General features: G+C 39.4%; 2 protein-coding genes across 2 annotated transcripts in view; one reads left to right on the forward strand and one right to left on the reverse strand.

Moving 5' to 3' along the window:
• LOC120229872 overlaps nucleotides 1-1,380 on the forward strand; it is a 31,357-nt gene extending 29,977 nt beyond the window's left edge. Inside the window, exon 29 of the mRNA XM_039229152.1 lies at nucleotides 860-1,380. Within this exon, the coding sequence (XP_039085083.1) occupies nucleotides 860-1,012 (153 nt within the window). The 3' untranslated portion in view covers nucleotides 1,013-1,380. The remainder of the gene's footprint in view (nucleotides 1-859) is intronic.
• A 9,534-nt stretch (nucleotides 1,381-10,914) lies between these two features.
• BTG4 (BTG anti-proliferation factor 4) lies at nucleotides 10,915-14,644 on the reverse strand. The gene is made up of 4 exons (XM_039229139.1): nucleotides 14,472-14,644; nucleotides 13,893-14,030; nucleotides 12,884-13,082; nucleotides 10,915-11,094 (listed from the first exon to the last, which is right to left on the reverse strand). Exons 1-4 carry the CDS (start codon nucleotides 14,642-14,644, stop codon nucleotides 10,915-10,917), a joined length of 690 nt encoding a protein of 229 aa, XP_039085070.1.
• Between the last annotated feature and the right edge of the window lie 1,084 nt (nucleotides 14,645-15,728).

Below are 15,728 nucleotides of genomic sequence, written 5' to 3' on the forward strand. Positions count from 1 at the left end.
CCCTGAACAGCCTACCGTGCATAGCGCAGTCTCCACAACAAAGTATTATCCATCCCAAGATGTCAAGATGACCTGAGGTTGAGAGACCCTGGTCTAAGGAGTTAGAGCATGCCCAACTCCCTCACTCCTCCAGGACTTTGTTCAAGTGTCACCTTCCCAGTGAGCCCCGCGCTGACCAGCCCATCTTCGTTTGCAACCCTCTTTTTTCCTGTTCATCAGCTTCTCCCTACTCGGCTCTGCTTTCCTTTCTCCTGTATCACTTCCTAACCTACTATGTAATTTACTTACTTAGTATCTTCTTTAATACATTTCTTCCCCTAATAGAACATAAGCTCCATGAGCGCAGAGATGTTTGTCTGTTTTGTTTCCTGATACAGCACATGTTCCAGGCTCAGAAGTAGGCTTTTAATATATTTATTATATTAATGAACAGGTCTGTGTAGACCCTGCTGCTGTAAACTGAAACATCCCAATCTACCAGAGGTAACCCCAAGGCAGGGAGTAGCAGACATTTATCACGTACTTGCCATGTGCCAGCTGTTCTGCTGAGAGTTTTACACACATCACCTCATGTAATCTCCCCTATGCCCAAATAAGGTAGATGCCACTTTTATTCCTAACTTACAGATGAGAAAACTGAGGCTTAGGAGTGGTGAAAACTTGCCCACAACAGAGGTGGTCGTGGAGCTGGAATGCTAGTCCTCTGTCAACCACCATTTAGGGAGAGGTCTTGCTTTTATTTTAAAAGCAGAATCGTATGTACTGTGCTCAGATCCACAGTCTGGCTAAGAATATCCGAGAGAGTACTTAAAGGAGATGGGAGCAAAGCTATTAACTCTCTCCTCCACACTCTCCACAGTATATTAAGAAAAACAAGGATCTTCTCCTCTTCACCAACATGGAACATTTTCTAAAAAGCCTCCTTGCTGCTGAAAAACAGATCTCAAGAAAACAGAGAGATGAGAGTGAGGGCGAGGATGAGGTGAGATGGCCTTCTGATCTACAGCATTAAGACTACTGTGCTCAACACCTTGAAGCCCTTTATCATGTGTTTAGAGCCACATCTGTAATTGAAAGAGTCAGCAGAATGAAGATTGGAAATTAATGGTGGTATGAAAAGCTCCCTGATCACTTTATTTAGGAGTTTTCCCAGTACCAGAAGATGGCAGATCTTAGATCTCAGTTAGAAAGGAGCCAAGAGATCGCTCCCTTTACCTTCAGGTGGGTTGAGCCCTGAGAGCGGGACTGAGACTCAGACTTGCCCTGGTTCACCCAGCCAGACAAGGGCAGGAGGTAACTAGAACTGGGTCCGTTGCCTTCTCATTCCAGGTGTCTCTTGTTACGCTTTATGATGCCTGCTGTTGTTGTATAAAAGGTTTTTGACCGTAAGCATGTAAAATCTCGTATCTTTAAAAACCAACAAGTATTTTGGTTCCAAATAACCAACACTAATACTTCATAAGGTATATGGATAATTAGCAGAGAGAAAACCCCCAAGGATCTTCATTTTTTCATGCATAGTGACCTTGTATGTCAAGATCAAGATCAGAAACTAGCAAGCTGGAAAAATAACTGAACACTGACTCCAGCCCTGGGCTCCAATCCACTTTATTTAAAGTTATCACCTGTGTCTGGGGTGAAAACTACATTTAAAACTACATTAAAATATAACACAGCTTTTAAAAGTGCATATTATCATAAATCCACTCCTCTTGAATTGTCCAAAGGGAACATTTCCATATAACCAGCATCCACATCAAGAAAGAGAACATCAGTAGTTTCTCAGAAGTGCTCCCCATGTCCCTTCTGTCCAGTCACCTGCCCCCCAAGAGTAGCTACTATCCTGACCTCATAAACTGTTTTGGCTTATTCGTGAACTTCACGTAAATGGAATCATAAAATATGAATTACTTTTGCTCAACATCATGTTTGTGAGGTTTATCCGTATTGTTGCCTGTAGCTGTAGTTTGTTGATTCTCTTTGCGCTAAAACATCCCATTGTGTGGATATATCAAAATTTAGTCTTTCCAATACTAATGTGCCTGTAGGTATTTTCCAGCTTGGGGTTATTACAAATAGTCTTGTGTACCTTTTGGTGACTACATGTGACTATACCGTGTCATGTATTACTTAGAACTAGAAATTCTAGGTCTTGGGGTGTGAATATGTTTGACTTTAATAGAAACTTCCAACTGGATGTCCAAAGTGATTGTCTAAATATATACTGCCAACGGGGGCACCTGGGTGGCTTAGTCGGTTAAGCGTCCGACTTTCGCTTAGGTCATGATCTCGCAGTTCCTGAGTTCGGGCCCCGCATCGGGCCCTGTGCTAACTGCCAGCTCGGAGCCTGGAGCCTGTTTCGGAGTCTGTGACTCCCTCTCTCTCTGATCCTCCCCTGCTCACACTGTCTCTCTCTCTCTCTCTCTCTCTCCTAGAAATAAATAAAAAACATTAAAAAAATTTTAAAAAAAAATAAATATATACTGCCAACGGAAGTGGATAAAAGTTCCAGGTGTCCTCCTTTTTTATTGGCACTTATTTTCCATCTTTTTTATTTTACGCATTCTTGCATTCTTCTGGGTATGTGGTGTTTTTGTTTTTGATTTGTTTTTAGAGAGAAAGAGAGTGCACACATCAGGGAGAGGAACAGAGGGGGAATGCGAGAGAATCCTAAGGAGGCTCCACACTCAGCGCAGAGCCCAGCATAGGGCTTGACCCCATGACTCTGGGATCATGACCTGACCTGAAATCAAGAATCAGATGGTCAACTGACTGAGCCACCCATGCATGTGGTGTGTGGTTTTAATTTGCATTTTTCTGATGGCCATTAAAACTGAGCACCGTTCCTATGTTTATACACCATGTGAGTATCTTCTCTTGAGAAGTGACTATTCAAGTATTTTGCCCATTTTTCATTGGATTCCTGTTTAACTGATTTTTAGGAATTCTTTATTCTGTGGACTGTATTTTCATAAAAATAACTACAGGTGTTTCTTTTTCTGTTGTATTTTTAGATCTAGAAAGAAAATGGTGAGAACGTTTCAGTCTGCACGTTTAAAACATGTTAAATATGTAAATATAATATCTGATAAAGTTGATAAGAGAATTTTTTTAAATAATTATAACTTTCATGTGTAAATCACATACTCTTGGGTGGATATATAACATAATAGATGTTAATATTTGAACATAGGATAACATGCTGACATTTACAATGTGACCAAAAAATCATTAGACCGCATGTCTTGTTAAAGTATTCATTATTTAAAGATACTGACTGACCCTCTTTCTAGAGACGTCAATTTGTATATTTGTATATATGAGGGTGACTAACTTATCAGCCTAAAATTGTCTAAATTTTTGTGACTACTGAGTCATACAAAATAGTTAGGTATATTTGCACAATATTTGGTGATCTGGAATGAGAATTTGGAGATCTGGTGATAAGATACAGGCCATGTGGCCTGCACAGAATTCACTTTGAAGGCTCTGGTTGGAACATCTCAGCTAAGCAGTCATCTGAAACTGAAGTTCAAGTGCTAATCAGGAGAGACACAACTGTCCCATGAATTCAGTGTAAGTCAACAATTCTTTTTCAAACACAAACTTCATACCAAAAGCCAGCTCAGAAGACAGATCCAATGACAGCAATTCAAGCTGCTCCTCACATGGATAATTCTCTTTATTGTACTCCAAGATGAGTAGCAAGGGATTTTTTTTTTTTAATGTAACAATTGTTATTGAGTCTTTCAAGCAAAGTAACAAAATAGAAAGCTAGTCAAGAAAATTTAACACAGGGCAGCTGGGTGACTCAGTTGGTTAAGTGTCCAACTCTTGACTTCGGCTCAGGTCATGATCTCATGGTTCATGAGTTTGAGACCCCCACTGGGCTCTGCACGGACAGTGCAAAGTCTTCTTGGGATTCTTTCTCTCCCTCTCTCTCTGCTTCTCTCCCACTCTCTCTCAAAAATAAATAAACATTTAAAAAATAAAATTAAAGATTTTAAAAATTTAAAAAAGATGTATGATTAAGGCTTAACAAAAAGGTTTTTCTTTTTTAAATGTTTATGTTTATTTATTTTTGAGAGAGACCAGCAGAGCATGAGTAGGGAAGGGGCAGAGAGAGAGGGAGACAAATAATTCAAAGCAGGCTCCAGGCTCTAAGCTGTCAGCACAGAGCCCAACATGGGCCTCGAACCCACAAACTGTGAGATCGTGACCTGAGCTGAAGTCTGGCACTCAACATACTGAGCCACCCAGGCACCCCTAACACAGAGTTTTAAATACAGCCATACGGAGAGCATCTCAGAGTCAATTCACTGCACCCAACTCCTATATGTCTGCCATCTTATGCAGACAGTGAGTCCTTCTTTCTAAGCTGCTAGCAGCTGGTCACTCAGTCATCTCAAATACTCATTCAGTTTAAAGCATTAGCCATCAGGCAAAGTAAGTACCAAATTTGTCAGCCTTCAATCTGCTTCATTCATTACCAGCTCAATTAAAATTGTCTACTGCCCTTGTAGCACAAATACCAGTAAAATGTAGTGCCGTAAGATTGGACTGTGAGGGAACCATTCTCCTGTCTCTTCCATGAACTGGCAATTCATAAACAAAGCACCCCCACCAAGTCCAAGTAGTTTCATAAGATTAAAGACTCCTCCAGTACATTGAGAAGGTAAATCTTACTTTGATATGATAAATATTGGATGCATGTCCTCAAGAACTTTATTTAGCTCTTCACATAAATTACGAAATGCATTTCCCAAAAAGCAGAGTGAAGATGAATTAAGCCAGACACATAAGGCTATGTGTAGTTAGGCCAAGGGCCCAGGGCCTCTAAGACAGGTGACAAAGAAACAGTCATGCAGAAATTAAAGATTTTTCCTCTATATTGCTCATTCTTGGCTGAGTGGGGCACCAGCCAGAACATGATCCTATTAACTTCCTGGCTGACTTCTCAGGCCTTCCATCTGATTCCATTATTAATACACTAACAGCTGCCAGCTTTTGGTAAGTGCCTGCTTTTTAATGGAAATGCCACAGATTACATGGCAGGGATCATGATCTCTTTTCTGCTGCAGTATGTGCACTGTTTCTTTTAAATGTTTCCAGATTCTGATTATCTTCAAGGTATAATTTGTATACAAACACATACACAGACCAGAAGGATAAGAAAACCTCAATAAATGCAGAAGCCATATGTTACCAACTATTAACAAAAAGACCCCTTTTCAAAAAATCTAATGCTTAATTGTTCTAAGAATTATTTATTTCAAAAGTGGTACACAGACTTCTGCTTCCAGGAAAACGGAAGTCCCAAGTACACCTAAAATCCTTGGATATTATGTATAAAAACAAGAAGATTCTGGAAGGTATAGAGAAGAAAATAGACCAGCCAAGGACCTCAAAACCCGAGGCAGGATATGGTAGTAAATTCCAGCTTCTCTTTTCCCCTCGTGTATTCCAGACTCGAATATGAAAAACCCAGCCATCCATGAACACCAATGGGCACAGACCAAAAAGCTCCCTCAAAGCCTGCTCTCTCTAACCAGACGACTAAGGAAAGGGCACCAGGCAGGACAGAAAACTTTTAGACAGTAACTCCTTCACTCTAAGCAGACATCAAAAGGAAAACCTGGCTCCATCCACATCAGCAAAAGTTGAGTAAGAAATCTAAACTCCCCGGGCTGCCTGGGTGGCTCAGTGGGTTCAAGTCCCACGCACACCCCGCCCCCAGGCTCTCTCTTATCAGCGAAGGACCACTTTAGATCCTCTGTCCCCCTCCCTCTCTGCTCCCTCTCTGGCTCATGTTCTCTCTCTTGCTCACTCTCTCTCAAAAATACAACAGTTTTTTTAAAAAAGAAATCTAAAATCCCACCCTTGCCAGGCTGTAATGAGGCACCCCAACCTCCTTCTGGGGTGTTTTCAGAGCACACCATGCAGAGAGCTAGGAATCTTCATCTTTTCATCCCTGCAAGACAGTAACAACCCCCCTCCACCCTACAGTGTCAGGAAAACCACCCAGGGAATCTGGAATCTACCAGCATCTGGTGTGTGGAGTCCCCTCGCCACCACCTACCTGCTCGAGTGGTATCAGCAAAGGTCAATTGGAGAGTCAGGACGTTCACCGCTGCCCATGGGTAAGGAGGCCACCCCCAGCAAAGCGTTCCTGCAGACCCCATGAGGAGCTTGAACTCCCACACGTGCCTAGCAGGTACAAGGAACCCCATCCTTAGGTAGCAGTGGGGAGCAATTGGGGAACCTGGACTTTGAGCCCCCCCCCAGGCAGACACAAGGCAGCACCCCCTGCTCCCTTCCATCACCACCGCCACCCCTACCACTGGAATGATGTCAAAGGAACTCAGCTGAAACAAAGTTTATATAAGGTCCCAAGTCATCTGATGTGATAAAATGTACAGGTTTCAGGCAAAAACCATTTATCATAGTAAGAACCAGCTAGATTAAAAAAACCAAGTTGAAAAAAGACCATAAACAGATGCCAGCACCAAGATGACACAGATATTAGGATTCTAGGAAAAAATTTAAAGAAGCCATCACAGGGGCACCTGGTGGCTCAATTGGTTAAGTGTCTGACTTCGGTTCAGGTCATGACCTTGCACTTCATGAGTTTGAGTCCCACATTGGGCTCTGTGCTGACAGCTCAGAGCCTGGAGCCTGCTTCGGATTCTGTGTCTGCTTCTCTCTCTCTGCCCCTCCCCCTCTTGAGCTCTGTTTCTCTCTCAAAAATAAACATATCATAAAGTTTTTTAAAGCCATCATAAAAATGCTTCAACAAACAATTATGAACGTGCTTGAAACAAATGAAAAACAAAATCTGAGCAAAAAAACCACAAAGTCAGAGTAAAGAAACAGAAGACAAAAAAAGAATCAAATGAAAATTTTAGAACTGAAAAATACAAAAATCAAAATAAAAAGCTCACCAGCTGGGCTCAACAGTAAAATAGAGGAAATGGAGAAAGTCAGTGGCTTTTTAGACAGAATGAAAAAATTGCCAAATCTAAACAGCAGACAGGGAAAATCCAGGACAAATGAATAGCTGTAGGAGCCTATGATACTGTAACAAATGACCTAGCACTCAAGATATCAAACTTTCAGAAGGAGAAGAGAAAGGGGGCAGGTTGTAAAAGTACTCAAATAAGGCCGAAGACTCCCCAAATGTGGAAAGAAGCAAATTTACATATTCAAGGAGGTCAATGAATCCCAAGCAGGATAAATAATTTTTTTTAAAAATCCACCCTAAGACACATCATAATGAAGCTTCCAAAAACTACAAGCAAAGAAAAAGGCTTGAAAGCAGCCAGAAAAAAATAAAAATTTAAAAATTTAAAAGAAAACACAGCTATAGAGGAAAAACTGTGAATCACAGCAGATTTCTCATTAGAAACCACAGAAGCCTGGAGGAAGAGGCACATTTTTTTAGTGCTGAAAGAAAAGAGCTCTGAGTCCAGAACCCCCAAGCCTGGCACCCACATGGAGAAAGGAGATCACCCATGCATTGCTGATGGGAATAAAAGATGTACAGTCATTCTGGAAAACAGCTTGGCAGTTTCTTGAAAAAAACACAACACAACTACCATGCAACCCAGCAATTATTCTCTCAGGCATTTATCCCAGAGAAATAAAAATTTATTCTAACACATTATGTATATTAATGTTTATAGCAGTTTTAGTCATAATCTCCCAGACCAGAAACAACCCAGTTGTCATTGTTCAACATGAAAATGGTTAAATACATTGTGGTATATCTATGCCGTGGAATACTAGTCACCAATAGTGAGGAACGAACAACTGCTTCATGCAACAATCTGGATGAACCTCTAGAGAACGAGGCGTAGTGAAGAAAGCCAGTCCCAAAAGGCTACCTACGGTATGATTCCATTTATAACATTCTGGAGATGACAAATTACAGAAACGGGGAACAGCTTAGTGGTGGCCAGGCAAATTAGGAAGGGCTGAGAGTGGGGGGAGGTGTGCGCAGCGCTGATAAGGCAACCCTGGGAATGTTCTGTATCCCAACTGCATCAGTGTCCGTATCTGCTTATAATGTTACAGTTTTGTAAAATGTTATCATTGGTGAAAACTAGGAAAAAGGCACATAGGACCTCTCTAATTCTTGATAGCATGTGAACTATAGTCCTCTCAAAAAGTTTAATTAAAAAAAAAGTGGTATATACTCAGAAAATTTCAAAATGCAGATTAGGAAGATCTAATCTGGTTATTGTACTTATATACTAATAGAAACAGCATTCGTTTATATGGGGACTTTTCAACTATATTCACCAATTTTAATCAAAATATATAGAGATTATTTGATGTTCCCTTATACCTTTGCTTCAGGGCCACATGGGAGGCTTTAAATAATTACACAGGGTTCTAAAGCTCACGGATGTCTCCCTCTCGTCCAATCCTAAATGATGACGGAATTGATTTCTTCTTGAGTAACAACTTGAAACAGTTCATTTTAACAGCTGTCTCTAGTACTTATGCCCAGAATTTTGAGGCCATCTCTGCGCCCAGATAAGAATATTCTGATTATTTAGCAATGGCCATCATGGCATAGGGTGCAGAAGTTGTTACACACACACACACACACACACACACGCACACATGCCACAGATTTATCATCTCTGTTGGCCTGAGGAAGTTAAAAAACAAACAAACAACCTTGGGGTACCTGGGTCACTCAGTTGGTTAAGCATCCAACTTCAGCTCAAGTCATTATCTCGGTTTGTGAGTCTGAGCCCTGCATCAGGCTCTGTGCTGACACCTCAGATCCTGGAGCCTGCTTCAGATTCTGTGTCCCTCTCTCTCTGCCCCTCCCCTGCTCATGCTCTCTCTCTCAAAAATAAACAAACATTTAAAAAAAAAGCCTCACACACTTCAAGAGATGCTTTTTTAATAAAATCTTCTGTGTGAAGTTTCTTAGAAACCCATTCTTCCTAAGTATTAGGTTGTTTTACATATAATAACTATTTTTTAAATGTTTTTTATTTATTTCTGAGAGAGAGAGAGACAGCATGAGCATGGGAGGGTCAGAGAGAGAGGGAGACACAGACTCTGAAACAGACTCCAGGCTCTGAACTGGCAGTCAGACGTGGGGCTCAAACCCACGAACCGTGAGATCATGACCTGAGCCGAAATTGGACGCTTAACCGACTGAGCCCCCCAGGCTCCCTGACATATAGTAACTATTTTATATGGTTTTCTTTCATTTTCCAGTCAAACTATACATGTGAATAACTCCTGCAGAGTAAGTCAACTAATTGAAATCTGAAATAACGTTGCTATGGAACTAATAGGCAGATATAAGGAAGACCAGACAAGACTAAGAATCAACTGGCACAAGGAAGACTTAAGACAATCATGGTTTTAAAAAGGAAAAAAAGATATTAAAGCAATCAGATACATAGTTATGACAAAGAGTAATGTTCCAGCATCGGGAGAGGTAGTATCCCTGAAATGGATGGACAAGGGAAGTATTACTATTGTAGAAGATTGCTCCAGAAAAGTGACATCTTCAGATGAGAAAGGGACACAATATTCTGGGAAAAACTGATGTAGAAGGACTGATGGACTCGTGGACATAGATTTCCAAGATAGAGGAAAAGGTTTTCAGACGGGCAGTCAAAGGAGGTCACCGAAGATGTTGATGTGAGTGGTGGGGAGTTGGGGAAATCAAACTGGTCTCAGATTTCTCCATGCTATAGTGCCCAAAACAGTTCCCTGTCAGGTTTATGGCGTTATAAGAGAAAAAAGGCATAAACTAAGATTTTAATACTCTTCCAACTTGTCCTTCAGGAAAAAAAAAAATCAATGCTTTCTACAGCTTGCATAGCAACAAATAATACTGTATAAAATTGTAAAAGTTTTAAAGAGGATTCCAACCCCCTGGTATTGTCTTTTACTCCCCCATTTTTTTCTTTTTTAACTTCAGAGAAAACCTTTGGAAAATAAAAAACACTTTGTGGTAGAAACATTTATGAATATTTCACTTTGTTTCTCCATTTTGCTAAGATAACTAAAATTAAAAATTAAAATAGCTCCTAAAAATTAAGTAGCTCCTATAGCATGGTTCTATTAAATTGTGCATCAGTTCTTCTATCTGTATACGTATATAGGATGACTGGGAAAATGGTCACCATTTAATGTTAATATTGGTAGTTTCTGGCTGGATGGTAGGGATTTTTTTCATGTGTGTTTGTGTGTGTGTGTTTGCATAGCTTGAATTTTAAGTTTATTTTAATTAGCTTGAATCCTTGTAATGACCAGGTGTCACTGTTATAAAAGTTCTAAGTAAATCTATTAAGAGTTTTAGAAATAGATCAAAATTTTTATAAGACACACAAGCAAGAGAGTTTTGTATCTTAAAGAGTAATTTTAAAACAAATTCCCAATGGCCTTGTGAAATAGAGCAGTGATGGCAGGCAACAAAATGGAACCAGGAGACTGCATCATGAGGATCACACTTCCCGAGGTGAAGGTCTATTTGTTTTCATGGCTAATGAAGAAACACACACTTGCAAAGCTTTCACGTGCGCGCGCGCGCGCACACACACACACACACTGAAGTAGAAAGTTATTAAAAACATAGTACGTTTATTTAAACTGTTACTTTTCATAATTCATTGAATCTTATCACAGGTCAATATCTTCATTCCATTACCTTACTGAGTACATTCATTAGTGTTACATAAAACTTCACAAAATTCAGAGTTAAAAGTATAGCTAAGAACACAGTCATGGTCTGCACAAGAGGATTCGCCATTCTGCCACTCTAGTCTCTGATGCGGTTATTTTTTGTTTCGTGGGCCTCTCAACCTTAGACTCCCTTTTGTTATCAAGGAAACGAAGCTGCTCCTCGGAGCTCCAGCCCACCAGGGCCCAGCCACTGCATTATCGGTTCGTATTGACCCAGTGGTACCTGTCCACCCGGTGCATAGCAGCAGGCCTCTGACGCTTACGGGATTTATGCAGCACATAAGCATTTCCCAGGAGGCCCGTACGGCCATCTGCCATATTCTTTTTGCGGGAGACATGGAACCAAGATTGAAAGGGCTGTTTCAAGTTTTCAACCTGAAAAAAGTATAAAAGTAGGTATGAAGATCATCTCTAAATTAATAAGCCAGACCTAAGTACTAAGTACTAAGCCAGACCAGTACTAAGTACAAACCCATGACTCAGAAGGTAAGCCTTTAGAAAGCAGAGTTCAAATGAATAGAAAACACAGCAGATAATCCAGTGGGAAGGGTTATAAAGTCAGGTCTTATCTTTTAAGAAAATTAAATCTTTAATACAACTAAAATACTTAAAAACACATCTTCAAATTTGTGTATATTCTTGGGTTTTCCTCTACCCCACCCTCCGTCACTGGCTTAACCCAAAACTGTCTAATCATGATCTCTAGGGCTAAGGCCTAGAAATATCCATTTTCAACATCCCAAATAACCAATATGGATGTTTTGCAGATCACATTCTCAAAGGACACTGCTCTGCAAAGTATATATCTGACTATTGGTCTGATCCCTAAACGGAAGGAAATCTTTCTAAGCATAAGAACAGAATTAAGGGCACATATTTCATATTTCCTTGTATGATTTTAAACTTTTATACATATAGAACTATACAATAAACTGTATAGGTCAGACACTAAACAAGCTATAGAAAAATATTTGCCAATAATATGAAAAGGGGTTCAATTATTTCTAACCTTTGAAGAGCCTGTAATAATACATTAAGACCTCAAATGATGTAAATAGGTAAAGAGAAAATTCATAAGACAGCAAGTACCCAAAACATTTGGGCACATGGAGATTTGTTTTTTAATGTTACTTAAATTAATAGTGTCTAGAACAGATAGCATCTTTAGTAAATTATTTTTAAATGAGAATAACAGACTTTCATCACATAGAGCTGGTTAGACTACAAATAAACTCTAGATGGTACTTTGGCCACATATTCACACCAGTAAAATGCCCATATGACCCAGTAATTCCATGTCTGAGAATCAAATCTCCAGACTAACTTAAAGTTCAGTTATCTCTACAACAGCTTTTTTTTTTTTAACATCCTAACAATGTGGAAATAATCTAGATGACTGCCAGTAATAAATTGGTTAAGTAAGTTACAAGGGAAAAAGTAAATACTAAGATGTTATTTAAATTGTTTTAACATTACAACCTAAGTGATTAATTTCAGAAAACATAACAAGTATAGACAGTATCGATAGACAGTCTGTCTAATGTTTTTCAAATTGTGGATTGCCACCATTTGTGAGTCATGAAATCAATTTAGGTGGTTGAAATCAACTTCGTAGAAAATATTGGGGGCATTATGCCAAGTGAGGGTAAGTATTATTTATTTAAACCTATTTCCAACATATAAATATGCTTATCTTTCTATGGGTTGTGGTTAAACACATATTAGATATATTTATATATATTTACACATACTATATATTAGATATTTTTTAAGAAAAACTGTTTTACATGTTGAGATTACAGAACTTTGACCATTTCTTAATATTACAAATTCCCTACTAATATGTTATTTTCTACTAGTAAGAAAGTTCACTAATTTTTAATATTTAACCATGAAGGAATTTGGACTAAAGGAAACTTATGTTCAAATAATACACGGCGAAACAGTCGTACAGAAGATTGCATAGCTCCTAAGCACTCTGCCAAGTAAAGAAATTACACAAGAAAACAAATTTCCCAGAAAGTCAGTAATGTGATTTTCATCTTTACAGTTTTGTTTTTTCTGTTTTCCATTCATTTCTTTTCTTTCAGTGAACAAATTCTTTTTAGAATTAGGACCAAAAAAAAAAAAAAAAAAAAGCATAGAGAACTGGACCGCACTCTACCTGATAAATACTCTTTGGATTGCTAACTTTAGGAATGATCTGAGGTTCTTTGTTACAACTTTCTTCATCAGAGGAAATGCCAGAGGCGTAGTCTAATGTAGCTCGATTAACAGCACAGCTGACCTGTTGGGAAAGCTCCCATTCCTCCCATCTGCCTTTAAAAGAAGCAATTGTAAATGGATGATTTTTCTCACCGTACCTAAGTAGGAAAAGAAAATTTAAGTATTAAGCATTCAAAATTCCACAAGTTTTTTTTTTTTAATCTCTAGCCTTTTCTACAGACTGCTCAACCAATCTGCAAAAAGTTATTTTAAGAAACAAATTGAAATGGCTTGAAGGCAAAGCAAACTTAAAGACATTGTGACCTTCAGCTTCCACAGAGCGTGGTCAGTGTGGGTATTCTGTAAGGGCTAGCTTGGTGAATTTCTCAGGCAAACATAAAAACTAGTCCCTTTTGATTCAACTAATGGACTGAATTTCAATTCCTCTCCCCTCTTGATGCTACCCGTAATACTTTGACCTTACAATCTACAGGTTGGCAGTAAGGTGCAGTGATTGAAGTCAGATTTCAAAAACAGTAAAACCTTAGTTTGCCAGCATAATTCGTTCTGGAAACATGCTTGTAATCCAAAGCACTCGTACAGCAAAGTGAATTTCAAAACCCATTGGCTCAGTTGTGATCATGTGACATTTGGCCTCATGTACTACTCGTATTGCAAGACATCGCTTGTTTATCAGATTAAAATTTATTGGGAATGTTTGCTCGTCTTGCTGAACACTCGCAGAACAAGTTACTTGCAATCCAAGGTCTGACTGCACTGTGTAAAGTCTTTGTGCTTCCCCCGGAAGTCTGTGCTAATGAAGTCTGCATCTGAAACCTTAGCCAGCCAGTGCCCTCGCCGCTGATGCAGCGCTGTAGTGGATCATCTCTCACAAAGGTGCACAGAACTGACTATAACCCAAGATTCCAGGGATCCCAGAGCTTACCACCTGCAATGGGATTACTTACCTACAGCACACTTCAAAGGGATCTACCCATATGGTCATCTCCTTTGGAAGTCCCAGGTGAGAGAAATCCACATTACTTTCAGCACAAGCCCTTTCTAGAATGGGATCTTTGTCCTGACTATTATTTATCCTGATACACCTTTAAAAAGGAAGGAAAGGGAAACAAAGACGTGGTGACAGGCGCCTTAGTAGAGAATCATGTGATGGGCCAACTGCTCCAATACATCAGCTCCCGCCTCACCCACTGACCCCCACACTGTCCCTCCACAGTTTTCTGAATAGAACCATCAACAGTAGCTGCTCACTATGTGGGCTACGTCACTAAATCACACAATTAGTTTTGCCAAATGTCATCTGCAGATCTTTCGTGGTAAACACAAGTTTGAGACTGTTTAATCCACCTCACAGAAGGGGGTTTGCACTATAGTTTTTTAACGGTATTTAAACTGTATAGTTTTCCACTCTGCACTGCCACCTGCTGCATCTCTTCCAAACCCAGAAAGCTTCTGTTACTCAGAGCCTGCCAATGGTCATCGCTCGCTCATTACTTCCCTTGGTCAGCATAGATGCCAGCTCTCACCTGAAGGCTTGCCCTTTAGAAGGGCAGTCAGTGTGCCAGTGACTTCTGTAGGTTTCAAACATGATTGTCATCAGCTTTTCTGCAAAGTCTTCTATTTGCTGTTTGCTCAGTTGATCATGTTTTTTCACCAATCTTGTGACAAAGAAGACGGCTGTTGCAATTTCATCTCTCATGATTCAAGAGAGGGGAGGAGGTCTGCAACCGTTCGAAGGAAGCGAGAATCAATTAACTAGAAACTAGGTCACACTTAAAATCAACATGTAATTGCCATTTGGAAGTTTTATATACCTTAAACTTAGAAATCATTTGCCGGTCCTTTGTGAACAAAATAAGCATGTCACTGGTATCAATTACCAAAACAGCCATGAACACCAACTCCTCACTTAGCCAGGTTTTAATATTTAAAAAAAAAAAAACCTCTCTTTAAAACTTTAATATACTTAAGAAACAAATGAAACACCAGTATATAACTTAAGTTAAAAAAAAAAAAAAGTCCTGATACAGGACAGTAAATTACACCCAAGCACTGCTTTTTAAAAACATATTTACAAAGAGTGAAACATTTCAGGATATAATAGTTCTAAATGTGGCTCTCAGGTTACATGCTTCAAGTAAAAGTTAAGGTTAATCAAACATACATTATACTTGCCAGGAAAAGTGCTTTAGGCCCAACAACAACAACAACAAAGTGGGCCAGAGTTAGAAGACATTCTCCCCCACACCTGTTTTGTTAGTTTTAGGCTGAAGTTTATATAAGCCTGGGTCGCAAGCCTAATGGCTGTTTTACCTTACACAGGTGCTTTCCTTTAGGGTAATTAGATAGCTTCTTCCAAGTCCCCCTCAGTTTGCTCCCTGGTATGTGTGGAGAGTGAGTTTTTTAAAATGGTCATAGATTTTCCACCTCTATTTGTCTCTTCTATTTTGCTATTAAAATCTTATCTCTTATGACACACATTGAGAATCAAGCCTTCCCCTTCCATATCCTAACATCCTGCATTCCAATAATTTTGTCTCTAACTTTAACTGTCAACATATTAATGAATTTTGTCTTGGAACTTTTCTCAAAAGTAAGACAATTTTCTCTGAACAATCATTATGTTGACTGTGCTCATTAAAAAAAATTTTTTTTAATGTTTTATTTATTTCTGAGAGAGAGAGAGAGAGAGACAGCATGAGCAGAGGAGGGTCAGAGAGAGAGGGAGACACATAATCTGAAGCAGGCTCCAGGCTCTGAGCTAGCTGTCAGCACAGAGCCCG

This window comes from Hyaena hyaena, unplaced genomic scaffold, assembly GCF_003009895.1.
Source record: "Hyaena hyaena isolate Hyena2069 unplaced genomic scaffold, ASM300989v1 scaffold_36, whole genome shotgun sequence".
In the NCBI taxonomy this organism is placed as follows: Eukaryota; Metazoa; Chordata; class Mammalia; order Carnivora; family Hyaenidae; genus Hyaena; species Hyaena hyaena.

Excerpts from the sequence above, each read along its gene's own strand:
- BTG4 (XM_039229139.1), bottom strand. The coding sequence starts at position 14,644 with ATGAGAGATGAAATTGCAACAGCCGTCTTCTTTGTCACAAGATTGGTG. Across the intron at positions 13,083-13,892 it reads CCCTTTGAAGTGTGCTGTAG|GTACGGTGAGAAAAATCATC; the intron begins GTAAGTAATCCC and ends TTTCCTACTTAG. Across the intron at positions 11,095-12,883 it reads ATCCAAAGAGTATTTATCAG|GTTGAAAACTTGAAACAGCC; the intron begins GTAGAGTGCGGT and ends TACTTTTTTCAG.